The sequence below is a fragment of the Ammodytes marinus genome, assembly GCF_949987685.1.
Source record: "Ammodytes marinus genome assembly, chromosome: 17".
Classification (NCBI taxonomy): Eukaryota; Metazoa; Chordata; class Actinopteri; order Uranoscopiformes; family Ammodytidae; genus Ammodytes; species Ammodytes marinus.
The window spans coordinates 21,177,409-21,194,974 of NC_137221.1; the positions used below are offsets into that span (position 1 = coordinate 21,177,409).

General features: G+C 45.0%; 1 protein-coding gene across 2 annotated transcripts in view; it reads right to left on the reverse strand.

Moving 5' to 3' along the window:
* The window catches only part of trit1 (tRNA isopentenyltransferase 1), a gene marked incomplete at its 5' end in the record, with an annotated part of 32,682 nt that extends 15,467 nt beyond the window's left edge, over positions 1-17,215 (reverse strand). Inside the window, 4 exons of one of the 2 annotated variants that reach the window (XM_080044973.1) lie at positions 101-255; positions 764-860; positions 2,651-2,793; positions 17,057-17,215. In XM_080044973.1, the coding sequence (XP_079901099.1) occupies positions 101-255; positions 764-860; positions 2,651-2,793; positions 17,057-17,215 (554 nt within the window). Of the gene's footprint in view, positions 1-100; positions 259-763; positions 861-2,650; positions 2,794-17,056 lie in introns of both variants that reach the window. The other variant, XM_080044972.1, reaches the window with a different exon arrangement.
* Positions 17,216-17,566: the final 351 nt, after the last annotated feature.

The window sequence follows — 17,566 nt, forward strand, 5'->3', positions numbered from 1 at the left end:
TTTCTTGAAAACACATCACAAAAAGCTAATGAATGTTATTGGATATTCGGTGCAACACGTAGGCACACAATGAAGACCAATGAATTACCGGCTGCATCACCTGGCTATCTTGCGCTTGTCATTGGGGTGCAACATGGCGGCCATTTCGGGGTCCACGGCCGCCAGTCGTTGATGAAGCTCAGCTCCGCCCAGTCTCTCCAGCTCACACTTCCTCTTTGGAGAGCCGTCTCCTCCGTCCCCCGACTCCTCGTTCTCCTGCTGCGAGACACGTGTCATGCAACGTTCTTTTTACACTTAACCAAAGCTGCTTTTGAAATTTAAAAAGGTTGAGTCAGCCATTCTGGAGATTGCTAGCTTCATGTCAAAATCAGTGAAAATCTCCTCGCCATCCGCTACCTGAACGTACTATACAGAGTTTACAGAGCCTAGGCTATGTATTAACAACAGCTTTTTGTTTTATGGTGCACACACAGCTATGGACAGGTGAGCGGATCATGAGGAAATATTCACTTATTCTGGTAAAAAGTGATTTCTGCAACAAGCTATCCCCAGATTCGCTGACTCCACCTTTTAAACACCTGCTTTCGAATCCTCGAGATATTGACGCGCCCTGTTAGAACAGAGCTTTGGCTCATAAATAATGTGAAATAATTGAAAATAGTTGGGAGATAAAAATAGATAAACAGTGTGCGACAAAGAGGATGAAAACAGGTGTCTGTGTGTGTGTGTGTGTGTGTGTGTGTGGTACATCTCTGGCACTCACCCCTGTATCCAGCAAAACCTTCCACAGCAGAGACTCGATGTAATAGTTTGTTCCTCCCACGATGATGGGCAGGGTGTCCTTGCTGTGCATGTCCTCAATGTTGGAGTGGAGTTAAGGAGGAAACTGATCACAAGAGCGCACCACAATCAAGACTGTTTTTCAAAAGAAATGTAATTTCAAAATGCATCACCAGCCTTCAATTCAAAATCACAGCGAGATGCTGCAGCGCACAAAGAGCCTCAACTATGCAATATCTCACAAACAAAGAACCGGGGAGGAGAGAGAAAAATTAATTTCTCATGACCGCTCTAATTTATCCTGTGACCCACTAGAGGGGTCCTCTTGACCGCTAGGTTGGGAATCATTGTATTATCACAGTGAACTGAATACATTTTGCACAGGGATTCATAGGGATTGAATTTTAATATTTTGAACTGTTGGGAATGATCCAACTTAGAAAGCTGGGCAATCTTGGGTCTGCTGTTTTAACAATTGTGGTAAAATGTTTTAAACCAAAATCGGTGAGTCTGTAATTGACAAGTTAGAACAAAAGGAGTTAATACTGTCCTAAACTCAACGTCAGCCACTCAGCTTGGTTCACCTCCTAAATCAACACTAGAGCTGAAGTATTTGAATTGATAATGGCCCTCGCTGGTCACACGGACGGAGCATGGGTGCCACACCTTATATATCCGTCCCTTTTTACTGTCGCATCTTTCCTCCTCCCACACCTTCCCTTCTCCCTCCTCCCCCCCCCCCCCCCCGTGCCCTGTGTAATCAAATTACCACTCAAACAAGGTAAAAGGCCCATCAGCGGTCTTCATTCCCTTCCTCTCTAGCACACACACACACACACACACACACACACACACACACACACACACACACACACACACACACACACACACACACACACACACACACACACACACACACACACACACACACACACACACACACACACACACACACACACACACACACACACACACACACACACACACACACACACACACACACACACACACACACAGTACTACTAATCATGTGAATGCCATGTTGAGTGAAGGATTGATAGCTGATGATGCATCATTAGGTCCTGCATGCGTCTCTGAACATCTCAAGCTTGTCAATCTCCTCCACCACACCCCCTCCCTTCCTCCCTCCCTCTCTTTTTGTCCCCCTCTGTCGTCTGCCTTTTCCTGCTTTACAGTTTGAAAACCTCCACTCCACTTCTATCCCTCCTAATCTATATTCTCCTCTTTCCATTTCTTCCTCTTCCCGGCAGCAGGCTCGCTCTGCACTGAGCCTATTCTTGGAGCTACCGCATCCCCTCGCCGCACTGGGGAGTGTGTGTGTGTGTGCATGTGTGTGTGCATGTGTGTGTGCGTGTGTGTGTGCATGCCTTCCTGATCTATTAATACCGCCTCTAGTTATCGCCTCCTCTCTCCACATCTGTGTGACGGCCGGTGTCTGTGGGAGGGTGTGACTGCCCATGAGTGTGTGTGTGTGTGTGTGTGTGTGTGTTGAAGCATCACGTACGTGTGTGTGTGTGTGTGTGTGTATAAGCATTACATACTCCTCTATAAATATCATCTCTAGTGATCTCTCCCATCTCATTTTCAGTGCAACATCTGCAGCAGCGAGAGAGGCACTGACAAAACGAGGACGTGGAAGAACACACACACACACACACACACACACACACACACACACACACACACACACACACACACACACACACACACACACACACACACACACACACACACACACACACACACACACACACACACACACACACACACACACACACACACACACACACACACACACACACACACACACACACACACACACACACACACACACACGCGCGAAAAGGATATCAGGGCCAGGGCTTTGTTCCTGAAGTCCACCACGGTGTAGCTGCTCACCAACGGGTCCATGAAGCTGATCATGTGATGTCTGCACTGGGCGCGCTCCTCAGCCGTCACTTTATTGGTGATGATGTCGAGGCCCTGGTACACCTGGAGGGGGATGCATAAAGAACCACAGACATCTAATGAAGTAAACTAGAAGGATCCTAAAAATAAATGCTCTACAGGTAGGTATATTACAATGATAAGATAATGCGCAGGAGCAGCTGAAAAATAGCCATCGTAGCAGCAGTTGCATCAAAGTCATACAACCAAGCACTCCCAACAATGGAAGTTTAATGGGAACTCTGTGTCCTAGAAAGCATAAAAGCCTGGACAACAGGGAAACAAATGGCCCTCATAAAACAAATACGGCAGCAGATTGAGATCCACGCTAGAGAGATAGGGTGTGTGCGCGTGTGTGTATTTGTCATTGTCAGAAGCAGGCCGTTAACGGGAGGACGGAATGAGCCAATGAGGAGCGAGCGATGTCTGTCGTCCGTGTGAAATGGCTCCGACCATTCCTGCAAATTATGATACACACACACCACTCCTCTTTCCATTTTACATGGCCCGGCGAGGGGCCTATTGCGCGGAATGTGACAGCCCGGTGTCAGGCATACAGTGGGCCGTTATGATTCTCATTCTCAGACGCTCTCTCACACACACACACACACACACACACACACACACACACATTGTATTATTCGGAAAAATCCACCTCTGATAAGGTTCCTTTTGGAGTTCAAACACTGTAAAGAATAATGCCTCTCTCTGCATTTGTTGTATGGACTGGAGACACATTTACACTAGCATTTTCCGGATAACAGTGTATGAACTGAGTCAAGTCAATGGTGGAAAAAGCTAAACTTGTTTGTTATAGAAGAAGTGCTGCATTATTCATGTGAACAATTGAAACTGTATTTGGTTATATTATGAGGCTATACACTGTCTACTCTACGCCCATTCTGTATTTATTCTACAGTACAAGCATTGTGTGTGTATAGCATAGCAGAGCTTGGTGGCACAGTGGGATGGTTTGGCAGCAGCCTACTGAAGAGTGTTTACATCAGCAACAGAAAAGACTGGGGATTTCTACTTTAAAAGACAAAGTGCATTACAATGAGTCCTTTGATTAATTCAGTCATACACACACACACACACACACACGCACACTAAAAGGCGACGTATTCTAACTTCAAACTCATTATCAATACAAGCAATGACTTGTCTCGTCGTATACCATGGAAATACACCTCTATGGCCCCATCCACTGCACAGCATCTGTGTGTAGTCTACAATCAGCCATTCAAAGTACAGTATGTCTGAGCGCTTCACCGAGGGAATCGCTCTCGAGTTGCCAGGAAAACTTGATGAAACCCCCTCAAGTCAAACCCTTCCCAAACAATTTTACTTGTAGGCTAAAAACTTCTGGTTGGAGTCGGGCAGAAAAAAAAAGGCAACCTTGGTGAAGCCTTCTTTTGTTCAACAATCGAGGAGTAGGAAAAGCCAGCCTTTTTAAATCACAAACAGTCCGCCCGGCTATATAGGACTGAAGTGTATTATGTATTATTTTCACAGTGATGAAAGAATGGATCGGTGAAGTCACTCTTGTCTCCTTTGACTCGTGAGCATATGTTTCCCCACTGTGTATATAGTTGATGAACGGGTCAAGACAAACGCATTGTAAAGTTACATTTTTTTCCACTTCTTTGTCTTTTCAGGCAGTTTACGGAGTACGATCTCCGCGACGTTAGCTTAGCTGTGACGCGTTGGTGTGTAAAGATTAGGGGAACACACGTAGAATTTGAACATTTATCTTTTGTTTTAGAGAAGCCTTTGTTAGAAAGTAACAATTTGAAAGCATACACCTAGCTGCAATCTAGTCTCATTGGTGTGACAAGAATTGACAGGTTAACTAAACCCCCTACCCATAACAGTGACTATCCAATTATAGCTTAGCAACCATAGCTAGAGACACGGAAGACCTTTCAAGCTTTGGATTTCCACACTTAAGGCAGTTTGCAATGGGCTAATGCCCTAATCAGAATTGAATGCATTTGGACTGTGGTGTCATTATTTTTAGCCTTTTCAAAAACTACCAGTCTTATCCTAATATTATCCTTATCATGTTTAATTTTTTTTTACAACTAACAAGCTCTACACTGCGAAAGAAGAGCATTAGCCAGGGACATAGCTTTACCCTCAGCCATTTTTAGCTCAATGGCATGTAGCGAACAAGAACACAGTCAGACACCCTATCAGGTTTCTCATTTTGCAACGAGTCAGTCAAATAAGTCATTTTCAACCAACTCACGGAGCTGACGCTAGCTAATAATTAAGCTAACATTAGCTAGCTAGTCACCGCTGATAATATCTGGCCAGCAAAGTAAAACAGTCGCAGCTAGAACTGGGAAACTTGCTTTTGTAGGTTTTTGTAGACTTATTTTCATTTTACTTTATTGTCCGTTCAGCCCTTTCTAAATGACTTTAGTTTAAGTACTTAATTTAAGAGAATGTTTTCAGTTTCACTTTTCCTCTATTCAATTAGTTTGTGTTGAATGTCTTTCTTTTTTACATATTTTGTGTTACATTTCTGTCCTGTCAGAACAATCTATTTCCTTTTGTCACAGCTTTTTCTGCAGAGGAAGCATTTTGTAGTGCAAGTGGTGACCACATCCTCCTGACTGCCTCCGAACTTTGTTACCAAGCAGTGCATCTTCAAGTAGTCTAAATCTCATATTTCAAGTCTTCTCCATTGCAGGCTGTTTAACCCCAACATACATGCATTAGGAAATCAATACAACTGTGCGGGCTATTGATCATATCCTCTGTGAAAGTGTGTGTGTGGTGGTGTGGGGGGTGGGTGGGAGGCAGGGGGGTTGCGTGCACTCCACCAAATGTTCTCCAGCACAGTGGCAAGCCAAAAGTGGGGAGCGGGGCAGAACAAACCAGCATGATAAATTATTCACGGCTCTTCTGCACGACACCACTGTCAGGCCAAGGTAGAGATGGATGGATGAACGGACAGAAAGACGGATGTATGGATGGATGGATAGGTGATGTAAATGAAGAGAAAATAAGAAAGTTAAAGGTTTGAATGTTTTTTTTATTTTAGAAAAAGGGAGGAGACAGTTTGAAAGGACGATGGAGAGAGGAGGAGATGAGCAGACAGAAGAGGAGAAAGAAGAGCGCTGTGTACTTGTTAGAGAGGACAGCATGCTCCCTGACAAATCTGCACTCATTATCCACCACCACCTCATTTGCCTTGACTAAACAGTACACACATACACACACACACAGAGTACAGAATGATAGGTAGCAAAAGGACGACGGCTGATGTGGAGAGTAAGACTGATAGGGTGCTTTGACATATAAGTTGACATCAGGATGGAGGGAAGGGAAGGAAAGCCTCGTTTCCACTGAGCGGTGTGGTTCGGTATGGCACTCATTTATAGGCATTTCCACAGTCAAAAGTTGAAAAGAGTCCCAAAATAAGCGAAACCACCCCGTACCTATTTCCATCATCACCCTTTCGCAGGAGTACCAAGCAGTCCCAAAGGGTCCCAAAAGGGTGGAGCTACACACTGCAGTCAGTTGATTGGTCTACCCAAATGTGCTGCTAAGTGGAAGTGAGACAAAAGACAGACTCAGTGGGTAAGGGTCATGTGTGCATTTGGAGCCACGCACCTCTCTCAGATTAACACACTTGTTCCCCACATGGTGAAAAGACAATAGCTCTTACAAAACACACAACCACACACACACACACACACACACTCTTTTTTAGGCATAAAAGACTACTCATCCATCTCGGCTTAAAAGTTTAAACTTCATGTCAGTGGGCCGTGTGGTACCACTGATAGCTAGAGAACAGCTACTAAATGAAGACCCTTCTGGTGAGATTTTGGACTGTCACTAAGAAGCAACACTGAAAGGGTAGATTGATAGCATTTTGGACCAAAAAGTCAGTAGTACAGTATCTTTTATTACTTACTTACTTTAGGTCAACAGCCCCGAATCTCCCAAAACTTGCCTTTTATGTCTGTCAGGCAAGAGTGCAAGATAACTCTCTTCCCTCCTCCACACAATTCCACTCACCTAGTCCCTCTTTACCTGCCACTTACAGAACACAGCTGATGGTCACTTAACCGCTACTCCATGTGTATTTTCTGCCATGCGAGAGAGAGTGTCACAAAAACAGATTGCGATGACTTTCAATTACGCTCCTAAAACGAGGACAAGGAGACCCGAGAATAAAAAAAAATCAGGCAGGAGAGAGTGTGAGTGTGTGGGGGAGGGAGGGAGAGAAAAAAAGAAGGAAAAGAGCCACACTTGAGTGAAAGATACAGAGGGGAAATGCTTTGAGCGGAGAGCTGCCGATGAGAAAGAAATTAAGACTTCCAGTCAAGGCGGCGGTGGTGGAAATGAAATACAAATTGCAGTGATGGTTCCAAATCAGCATCGTAAAAAGGAATTAAAAGAAAAATACACACGGCTCAATCATGTCTTCAGGGGGAAACGGAAAGAAGAGGCATTGAAACATGTAACGTGGATAGTGTTACAGTGTTTTTTTTTTTAAACAGAAAAAGTGGAGGAAGAATTTATAAGTGCTGAACAAGTTGTTGCTCCTTGGTTTTTATCTAACGCTGGTCACATTTCACGCCATCTGAGGACCAAACTAGAAAATGCATTAAGGGGTTTTGTTATTCTGGATCAGCGTAAACATGGAAACGTCAACATACATGTGCAGCATATAGAGGGAGGTAGTGGTGGACAGATATGTTAAAGCCACCGTGTAAAAGTTCATCATCAGTCTGATAGACCTGCAGTCTTATTTGCTCTCCACTAATGTTCCGGGCCTCAATGTGTTGTGTCAATTCTTCTTCTTTGAATCAGCGGAAAATAGAAAACCACAAGGAAGTGTGAGAAATGTTTTCTTAAAGGGGGTCGCAGAGGAAATACATTCAGGAGATGTGCTCCTAACAATTCACTCCCCTGATTCCATAGTCATAACTAGGCCTTGATACTCTTCAATGGAAGCCCCCAGCCAATGTGGATTCAGCTGCCTACTCCTTCCAGTCTCGCCTTTAAATGGATGTGAATGGATGTGAGCGTGTGGCTTGTGTGTCAGTAAGGCAGGAATGTATGTGTGTGTGTGTGTGTGTGTGGGACAATGAGCGCAGTGTTCGAGCCCTGCAGAGCCTGCAGCCAGCCTGCCTGGCCAACCTTACGCCCTGCACGAGACAGCTGTTCCTCTGCCATGTAAGGAAGGGGGGAGCATGGCCCAATGAAAGAAAGAGGGCAGCAGAGACAGAGAGGGGTTAGAAGAAAAAGAGAAAGAAACAGAGTGAACAAACACTCATTCAGACATGAAATAAGATTCAGAGAAAGCCAGAGGAGGATAAGAGGGGGGTGAAGCAGAGCTCTGACACTAGCAGCTACACAGTTGTGTCGCTTTGTCAGTATTGGCGTTTCATTTAGCATACATGTCAAATGTGCTTCTCTGTCCAGAGATGACGCATTACAGAGTTATACAAAAGACCATATCAAATACCTTAACAGCTTCATGTCACCTGGACATTTTCCTTTGAGTAACTATTTGAGGATGCATTTCCCTTAAAAGGGCACATGTCTTTTTGACAAGGAAAGATAATAAAGATATGCTCTGTGGGGTTTTCTGCACTTTTTGAATCCTTTGAGACATTGGGTCAATTTGGATGGACAAAGCGCCTCTTATGACAAGAAAAAGGCCAGAAACGCTGAGCGGCTCAGACTAGAGGTTATCATGGAGAGCTTTAGTTGTTTAGCAGTTTGGTTTTAGTTTGTGAGGAAAGCAAAATGTTCAACTGGAAATGAAACTTTCGGGCAAATTTTTCTTCTTCCCCCCACTATTTTTTTAATTTGATATTTTAAAAATGGCGCTACTAATGTTACTTCCTTCAAATTGAGTTGATAAAAGTCCTTGACGGAAATCGATGGGAAACAATATATCAGAGTGTGAGCAACAATCTATTTGAGGGGCAAGCATACAGTTTGGAGAAGATGGAGCAGAGTGCAAGCACGAGCAATTTCAGCGAGAGGGCAGACTTTGAGTTTGAGGCGAAAGAATTACAAAATCTGAACGTGAAAACAAGAAATCCTGCTCTAAAGGATTAGTAGAAAAACAATGGCGGGGTCGGTTGTAATCGGATGGAGAGAAAGACAATTCGTCCTTATTCTGACCCCCTGGACACGGCCCTGTACACACAAACCTATACGCTGTATCGCTTCATTGCTCACTTGAATCTTTTCCTCCGTTACATTTGGACCTGAATACCTATTTTCTCTTTTTACCCCTTCTCTCATTCCCCCTCAAGGCACCATCCTTCAACAATTCATCCCTCCATCTCCCTCTCTCTCTCTCTGTCTCACTGTGGGGAATGGCCCAGTAATGCCAGACTAATAAATCATGCATGGCGTTGTTCCTCCCCTCCTCCTCCTCCATCCCTTATTCCATCCTCCTCTCCTTCGCTGCTATACTGTAGCCGTGACCGCATCACCGCACCCGCAGACTGCAACACACACACACACACACACACACACGTACAGATACACCAAACACACACACACACACACACACCAAAGGAAAATAAAGAGTTAATCAGCTCTCTTTTATTGGCTGGCTCCTACACAGGGCTTAGATTACTTAAAAAGATGCATCATAAATAGGATGTGGGAGGCAGCATCGCCTAAGCTACAATACAAACAGATACGTCAAAACCCAGACAGGTCATAGCCGCACCAGACAGATAAAGAGAGAGACAGTGGGAGTGGGAGAGAGAGAGAGACATGCAGAGAGAGAGAGAGAGAGAGAGAGGAGGAGGGATGAGTGTAAGTGAATTAGAGGGATATAACACATAATTAAACAGTTTTGGAGTGTAGGATGTGTTTAATGCGTAGATAAGCGGTTGGTGTTGAGGCGCGTACGTGCACAGCAAACCTCTCTGGCCAATTAGAAGCGTATAACCTTTAAAAAAGAATAAGCGTCCCTCGCAGCGGTCAGACCGGTTGACTACGTGACCGTCGCATTTCCATATTTTACGACTTAAAAGGCCAATCAGACCTTGGCGTTGTCACAGAGAAATACTGCATTCATTACACCTTCTTTCTTTCTTTTTCTTTCCTTTAAGATGACACATGGCAGCTTTCATTCCATCACATCCAAACTCACGAGCCTGACAAATTGTCTTCCTTTGTGGCGATCTTCCCGCCCGTGTTGCCCTGTGGGAGAAAATAGGCAGCTCCTTCTTTCACACATGCATGAAGCAACGGGTCAGCGGCCGCCAATACTTCCAATGGGCCCACTAGCCATAAGCAGTGGTGCGTGCATGTGTGCGTGACCTGTTAAATTGGCCCTCGGGACCTCCGATGGCCCTTTACTATGATACCCCCACAGCCCCGCCCACACACTACACACTCAAACACACACACCTTTTTTTTTTTTTTTCTTCTTTTTTTTTTACACCCTACTGGGAATCATTTTATCTTGTGGCAACAATGTGTTATTGGTTAACACATTGAACGGGCAGCTGTGAGAAATCTGCTCAAGCACAAAGTCTTAACATGCCCAAACTTTGCTTGGGAGGAGGAGGAGTGTTGAGTGGTTTTAATTCATCCATGTCACACTGGTGGTTGTGTGCAATTCAGCCCCTTTGCTGACACTTTGACTAGACATTGCATCACTAACGATCCATTTAGAGTCATTTCCTACTGTTAAGGCAGCGCCTGTTGTCCATTCATTTGACCAATCCAGGTAAGTCATCTTAAAACACACTTTTCTTGAGATAGGAACTCCATGACAGTGAACAAACATTATGTCAAAGTTCAGTGATGTAGCTGTTCCATGAAAACTCTCCCTTGTAGTTTAAGTTTCTTGGGCTAAACTAAAATATCAGAGACACAATATTGCAGGATCCCAATGGATGCTTATTCAATCCGCATTGTATGAATTGCGATGTTCTGTATCAAATAGTACTTGCAATTTATTTGCACACAAAAATCTCAAAATGCTATTTAAAGCTGCAATCAGGAATTCTGGAGAACACTGTCTCCACACAATCCGCTACCTGTCCGGACTGTGTGTGTGCAGAGGGGAAATCTGGTGTTAATACACAGCCTAGGCTCTGTAAACTGGTATGTAAACAAAGGGTATGTCAACAAAGGGGGCACAGCGTAGCTAGCAACACGGCCGTTTACAGAGCCTAAGCTGTGTATTAACACTGAATTTTGCTTTTAAGCGCACACAAAGTACGGACAGGTATCGTGAGGAGATATCCACTGATTTCGACCAAAAGTGATTTTGACAAGGAGCGTTCTCCAGAATCACTGACTCCACCTTTAAGTGAGTACTGTAGCTGCATATGTCGCAGCATTGGTTAGGGTGCAAGAAGCGTCAGACAATAGGATGGATGAAAACAAAGACAGTCTGCAGAGAGGCTGTTGCACAAGCCCAGAAAATGAAGAGTGAGACGGGGAAGTCCACAGCATATTTCACTGGTGTGACGTGCAGCCGAGCGTAAACAAACTGCTCTAATGTTCCAGTCCGAGCAGTCCCCCCCTGCCATGAATCAAAGGGCTAAAGTGCGCTCACTCTATCCCCTTTACTGTCACTGTCCCATGTCCCAGTGTTTCCTATTACCAATAATGCCTTGCAAAGTGGTGTCAGCAGGCAGGAGCCGGGACAAATCATCCTCTCCCGTGAGGGGACGTTTGATTAACAAATGTCTGTCCATTAGGGCTCATCTGAAGCCCGATTCCACCAATTACATCCGACAAACTTGCGCATCTCGAAACAATCGGTGCTACGGCAACTCTAAATACCCTGAGGAAGTGTTATTACACATCTAAAGAATGCATTTCTTAAGTTGTCCACTTTGGCCGTTACATCTACTCCTTAACATTTCAAGTTGCTCAGTTCCCATTCATCCAGCGGAGCAAAGCGTAAACCTTTCCCACACAACCCCAGCAAATCATTTAACTCTCACTTTCACACGAAAAATAACAAAGAGCATGAGCAGCTGTCAGTGGCTTGAAAATGTTTCCATGTATAAAAGAAAGCCATCCACATTAAACAGCCCTAGACATTCAATTCATGTCTTTCTGTACATTAGCCAACGGATACTACTGCAGAGTGGGGTCAGAGTGGGGCCGAATAAAAAGCATCTGGAGACCTCTATATTGCTACCTATATGTCCGTTAAATACTAGAAAGTTACTGTATGCAGAAATACACAGGAAAAAGAACAAATGGGAAAACAAACTATACTTCAGAAAACTGAAAATGGGCAAGTGTGAGAAAAGGGAAGCTCAGGAAATGAAATGTAAAATGAGCAAAAGAGTTAAATGTAGCACGACATATGGAAACTTCATGTAGCTGTGAATGTGGAACACGGACACCTCTCACTCTGTGAAATAACACTTGGCTAATTATAGAAACAGAAGGATATACTGTGTCGCCCTATATACACATGCATGAGGTGATACAGTAGTTACAGGCATGGACACATTTTCCCATAGTTACAGACATAGACACATTTTCCCATAATTCCAAAGGAGATAGTGAGAGAAAACTGTGTAACATTTTTGCTGGAAGCCTCCGTGGGAGCCCCCCGCTGGGTCCCTGGACCCAAACTTTGGGAACCGCAGGGCTTTACAGTATTTGGCAGCTCCCCATTCACTGACAGTACAGCAGAGCGCTTGTATTTGTGTGTATATGCGTGTGTGTGTGTGTGTGTGTGTGTATTTGTGTGTGTGCCATGGATAGCATGTCCATTTAACGAGTGAATAATATCCCCCTGCATGTCCAATAGACTGTGTGTGGTTGGGTTTGGGAGGGGGGGGGCCAGTGGGCTGGGGGGCAGGAGGGGATGATGATAACACAATAGGAGTGTTAGGGGAGTGTGGGAACCTATTCTCGGCGGGACAATGGACACTTCCCAGTGGCCACAGCGTGCCCATTCTCTATCAGCTGCTGGGACCGGGCGTAGTGCGCCGCTGAATATGCACCAGCTCAGCACAATGCTGCTTTTCTCCCAAACAAGACCAGACTGTTTCCTATCCCAAAGACAACATAGGCCCGGCTCTAGCCTACACACAGCCTCATTCTCACATAAGCAGTCTCTCTCCCACTCTCACTCTCACTCCCATGTATGCACGTCTCTCTCTCTCACTGGCTGTCACACACACCAACAGTAGGGTAGCAACAAGGCCAGGGTTTGTAAAGATAGATAGGGCCAGGGCAGGCTGCCGTCGTGCTGTTAAACTAGGCCAGCGTTTTCCCTCCACCACCACAGCTGCCTGCTCGTTGAGATATTCTGGGCTGAAATGTTATTAGCGTAACCCAGTTTACCCAGTACCAGGTGACTGCTGGATGAGGATGAGGCGTGCCCCGCTGGGACACACCACACACACACACACACACACACACTCTCAAGGACAATGCACACCAAAGAGGACCGGGGGGGAGATGGGGCTGACACAAGAGAGAGGTGATGAAAGAGTGAACGATGATTTGGATGAAGTGCACCTACTCTGTGTGAATGTTTGTTTGTGTTGTGTGTGTTGTTTGTGTGTGTGTGTGTGTGTGTGTGTGTTTTGGTGTGACCCAGACTCAAACCTGTACCCAGCCTCTTTTTTGTGTGCGTGCCCTCCGGTTGCTGCGGCAACAGAGCCTGAGAACCAAAGGGGAGGATGGGGCTAAGAGAGATAGAGAGATAGAGAGAGAGAGAGAGAGAGAGAGAGAGAGAGAGAGAGAGAGAGAGATAAAGAGAGAGGAGCCTGAGAGTTTCTTAATTGTTGCTGCTTTGACACACAAATACACTAGTGATGATCATGGATCATCATCATAAAAAAACATCAACTCATGGGGCATGTCTACACTTATAACCAATCACACCTGCGGGTTGAAAAGGTGTATTGCTAAAAGTATTGGCTTTTTACTTGCAAAGGTTTTATTGCAGTAACTACTGTAGTACACACACACACACACACACACACACACACACACACACACACACACGTTCGTTTTTCTATTCTACATACTACATCTGATCTAGTGGGCATACAGGAGGCTACAATTTGGACATACTTTTACTTATTCATTTCATCATAACACTGCGCCTAGATCTTGCATCTTGCTTTTATATCCGTTGCATGATTTGTTTTCATACGGAGGCTCCGTCGATGTGATGTCACTTCTGGTGCGCACTGGAGTGGAGTGTGGGTCAGAATCGCCCCAAATAGCATGCTGATTTCAAAACTAAAAATCACGGCCAGATGTAGTAGACATCCAGGTAATAAGCATACTAAATCTGACCACAAGAATTGGGACAACCTAAATCTTTTTTCCTAGCATACTAAATAATGAATAATGGATTGGATTTATATAGCGCTTTTCAAGGCACTCAAAGACGCTTTACAGGGTTCCAGGTTCCATTCATTCACAGTCATACTGGTGGTGGTAAACTACCATAGTAGCCACAGCTGCCCTGGGGCAGACTGACGGAAGCGTGGCTGCCATTCAGCGCCTACGGCCCCTCCGACCACCACCTCAAACATACAGCAGTCATACACATTCACACGAGGCAAGGTGGGTGAAATGTCTTGCCCAAGGACACAACAACCATGACACAGGTGGCAGAGCGGGGATCGAACCGCCAACCCTTGGATCATTGGCCAACCCGCTTAACCACCTGAGCCACGGTCGCCCGCAGAAAGTATGGGGATTAGAACACAGGCACAGTCTCAATTTTCTCTCTCGTTATCTCCCTTTTTTTCCCCTTCATATTGCAGCAGTATAATTTAACTGAATATTAGTCTACATGTGGAGGTCTGTAATGTTGAAATGCCATACCAGGGTTAGGCTACATTTAATCTGATCGGTTAATGATTGCTTAATGAGCATCGGACATCCCAAACACACACACACACACACACACACACACGCACACACGCACGCACGCACGCACACACACGCACACACGCACGCACACACACACTCCTATAACTGTTCATCGTATGAACTTCTAACAGCTTCCTATTGAATGTGATCATTTTTACTAGTGTCAACAATAAATATCTTCATGTAAACATTTCAGTCTTACAGAATGCCACTCACTCCCGTCTGATCCCCTTTCACTGTCACGTTGGTCTAATTAACCCAGAGCCACGCTGCTAAAGGCCTATTTTAGTATCTGAGCATATGATCGCTATCTCCCGATGCCATTCATCAAAGTGTCACTTTTCTTCAGCTGCAATTTTCGTTCTCATTTTATCGCAATATTATATTCCCCTCGCTCTATTACTGATCCTATATCTCTTGATAAATATTGAAGTTAATACGTATTGTTTAACCTATGGTCGACTCTTTATTTTCATGCCTTCATTGGTTATCATAATGTGTGTAGTATTTTTTACACTTACTTACTGTGCATTAAGTCTTCTACTCACTTTAGCTGCTGACAATCCAGATTCAAAATCACACACACGCACTGTGTCACACCAAGCTTCTGTCCACTGAAAGTGTTCAATTTTGTATGTGTCAAGAGAAGTGAACATTTTCTCATAACTCTAGAAACAAACTTTCTTCACAGGAAAATGTGATCTGTTTCACTGTAATAGGCCTTTCACACCAAAATGAACCAAGAGTCAGTTCCAGGCTGGTGTTGGGGTCAGTTCAAAACTGGTTACAGCCTTATCCCAGTTATGAACCGGTTGGTTTCACATTGACCGGAGACAGCCATGGAGTCGGCAAGAGAGCAACGTCATGACGTCACTGTAAACGTGTGTGTACGTCGCCCGACGCCGCTGCTCTTGTGGCTAACGCTAAAGCTACCGCTAGCTCTAAGCACAACAACAGCGGCGAATACGTCTTATTTTTACACGCGTTAGCTCTCGCTTTGCTTTCTTAACCAAACAGGACCCATACAGCGTATTCTCGCCGGTCAATTTGATCGCTACGTTCGGTAATTATGTTATGTTTACGTCTCGTAGTAGCGGTGTTTTTAAACATGGCGGGCATGAGGTTTTAGTTGGTCTGGTTGGTCAGGATAATCCCTCCCCCGGCCGCTGGCGCAAGCAGTTCACTTCAAACCCTGCTCAATCCTGGGGTATGAGTTGAACCGGTTTTTACGGCCCGGAGCAGGCTTTCTGGCGGTGTGAAACCAAAACACTGGCTCTAACTCCGAACTAGCCCAGAACTAGCGCCGATTTTGCGGCGGTGTGAAAGGCCTATTAGTGGTTTACAGCAGCAGGGCCCACACAGTTTGGTTTGCAAACATATTCTAGTCTTATTTTTGGTGCTAGGTGCTGAATTATGATGATAGAATAAATCCAAAAACCAAGATTTCCATGTAAGGCAAGGCAAGTTTATTTATATAGCACAATTCAAACACAAGGCCACTCAAAGTGCTTTACAGGGGCAAGATTAAAATACATAAAACATATTAGAATTTGTAAAGAAAATATGTTTTGTAAACCAACTTCAGGCCCTGCAAATGTAAACAAATCCCCCTCCCTTGAAACTGCGTAGTGCACCTTTAAAACTGTTTGCACCTTGTTCCAATGCAACAAAAAAAGTATAAATAATGCTTGTTGTGAAACATTTAGATACCAGGGCCTTGCATCTTGATATCACATTGCAATGGGTGTCACATAAAGTCAGAACATACTGAATTATAGAGGTGTTGTTGAAGTCTTCACCATGCCAGACGAAAGACAACTTTGTCAGTCACACAAGCTTGATCCTCCTCTTTTTCCTTATTGAGTAGTGTGTGTGTGTGTGTGTGTGTGTGTGTGTGTGTGTGTGTATTCTGTAATACTTAAATGAGAACTTTACTCATCCTTTAAATGACTTCAGTGTATTGGTGTAGGCAGGGCTATGTCATGTAGCCTGTCCTTAAAGGGGGAGAAGACCCTCGCTGCATGTAGGCTACGTAAAATGACGTCTGTGGCATGTCTCCTGTGTCAGGCCGTGGATCAGACACATCTCCACTCTGCTGTCCCAACATATCTGATGCAAGGTTTAGTGTTCGCAATGAGCCTGTGAAGACCTTTCACTGTTACTGGCAGAGGAATGGTACGGAATGCAGAAGACTACAGGCGACTGCAGGCTAGTTTTCACATGTTGCTATTTGCTAACGCCTGCTAGCTACCCTGCGCAGTGACATATTCAGCTGAACCCAGGCTCAATGCACAGTGAGCTGACAGCCTGCTAGCTTTATACCTGCTTCCACATTAGTTTTAACCTAACAGCAGAGGTTTTTATCCTGCTATGTTTGCTCCAGCGTCATGGCTGCCATGTCAAGGACTCCCTCGCCTCGCGCTAACAGCCTTACCTGCATGGAGTCAGCGCTGATGATTTCTCCCCGGAGCCGTTGACCGAGCTCTATGGCCAGCTTGGACTTGCCGGTGCCGGTGGCTCCCAGAATGACCACCAGAGCCGGTGCGGTGGCTCTCCTCAGGACCCCCTGCACGCTGCGAGCGGACGCCGCCATGATGCACGCTTTCCTCGGCGCCCAGCTGACCGGACCAGCGCATGCGCAGTGGGCGCGCAGATGAGAGGTGGGCTATCTGTTACCAGGCAACAGGCAGCCGTTGCTCTGGTAACGTTGATATGATTGATGGGGGGCTCGTGCGCAGGTAATTCCTCTTAAGACACTAAATAATGTAATTATTGGGATATCATCATCATATCACCTCGCTGGTGCTAATGAAACGCTCTTATTTGAACATGCATTACAGCACCTATGATTATCTCACCGGACTAAACCTAGTTCCAGTCATAGATTAACATAACAAGGTGTGTGTGTGTGTGTGTGTGTGTGTGTGTGTGTGTGTGTGTGTGT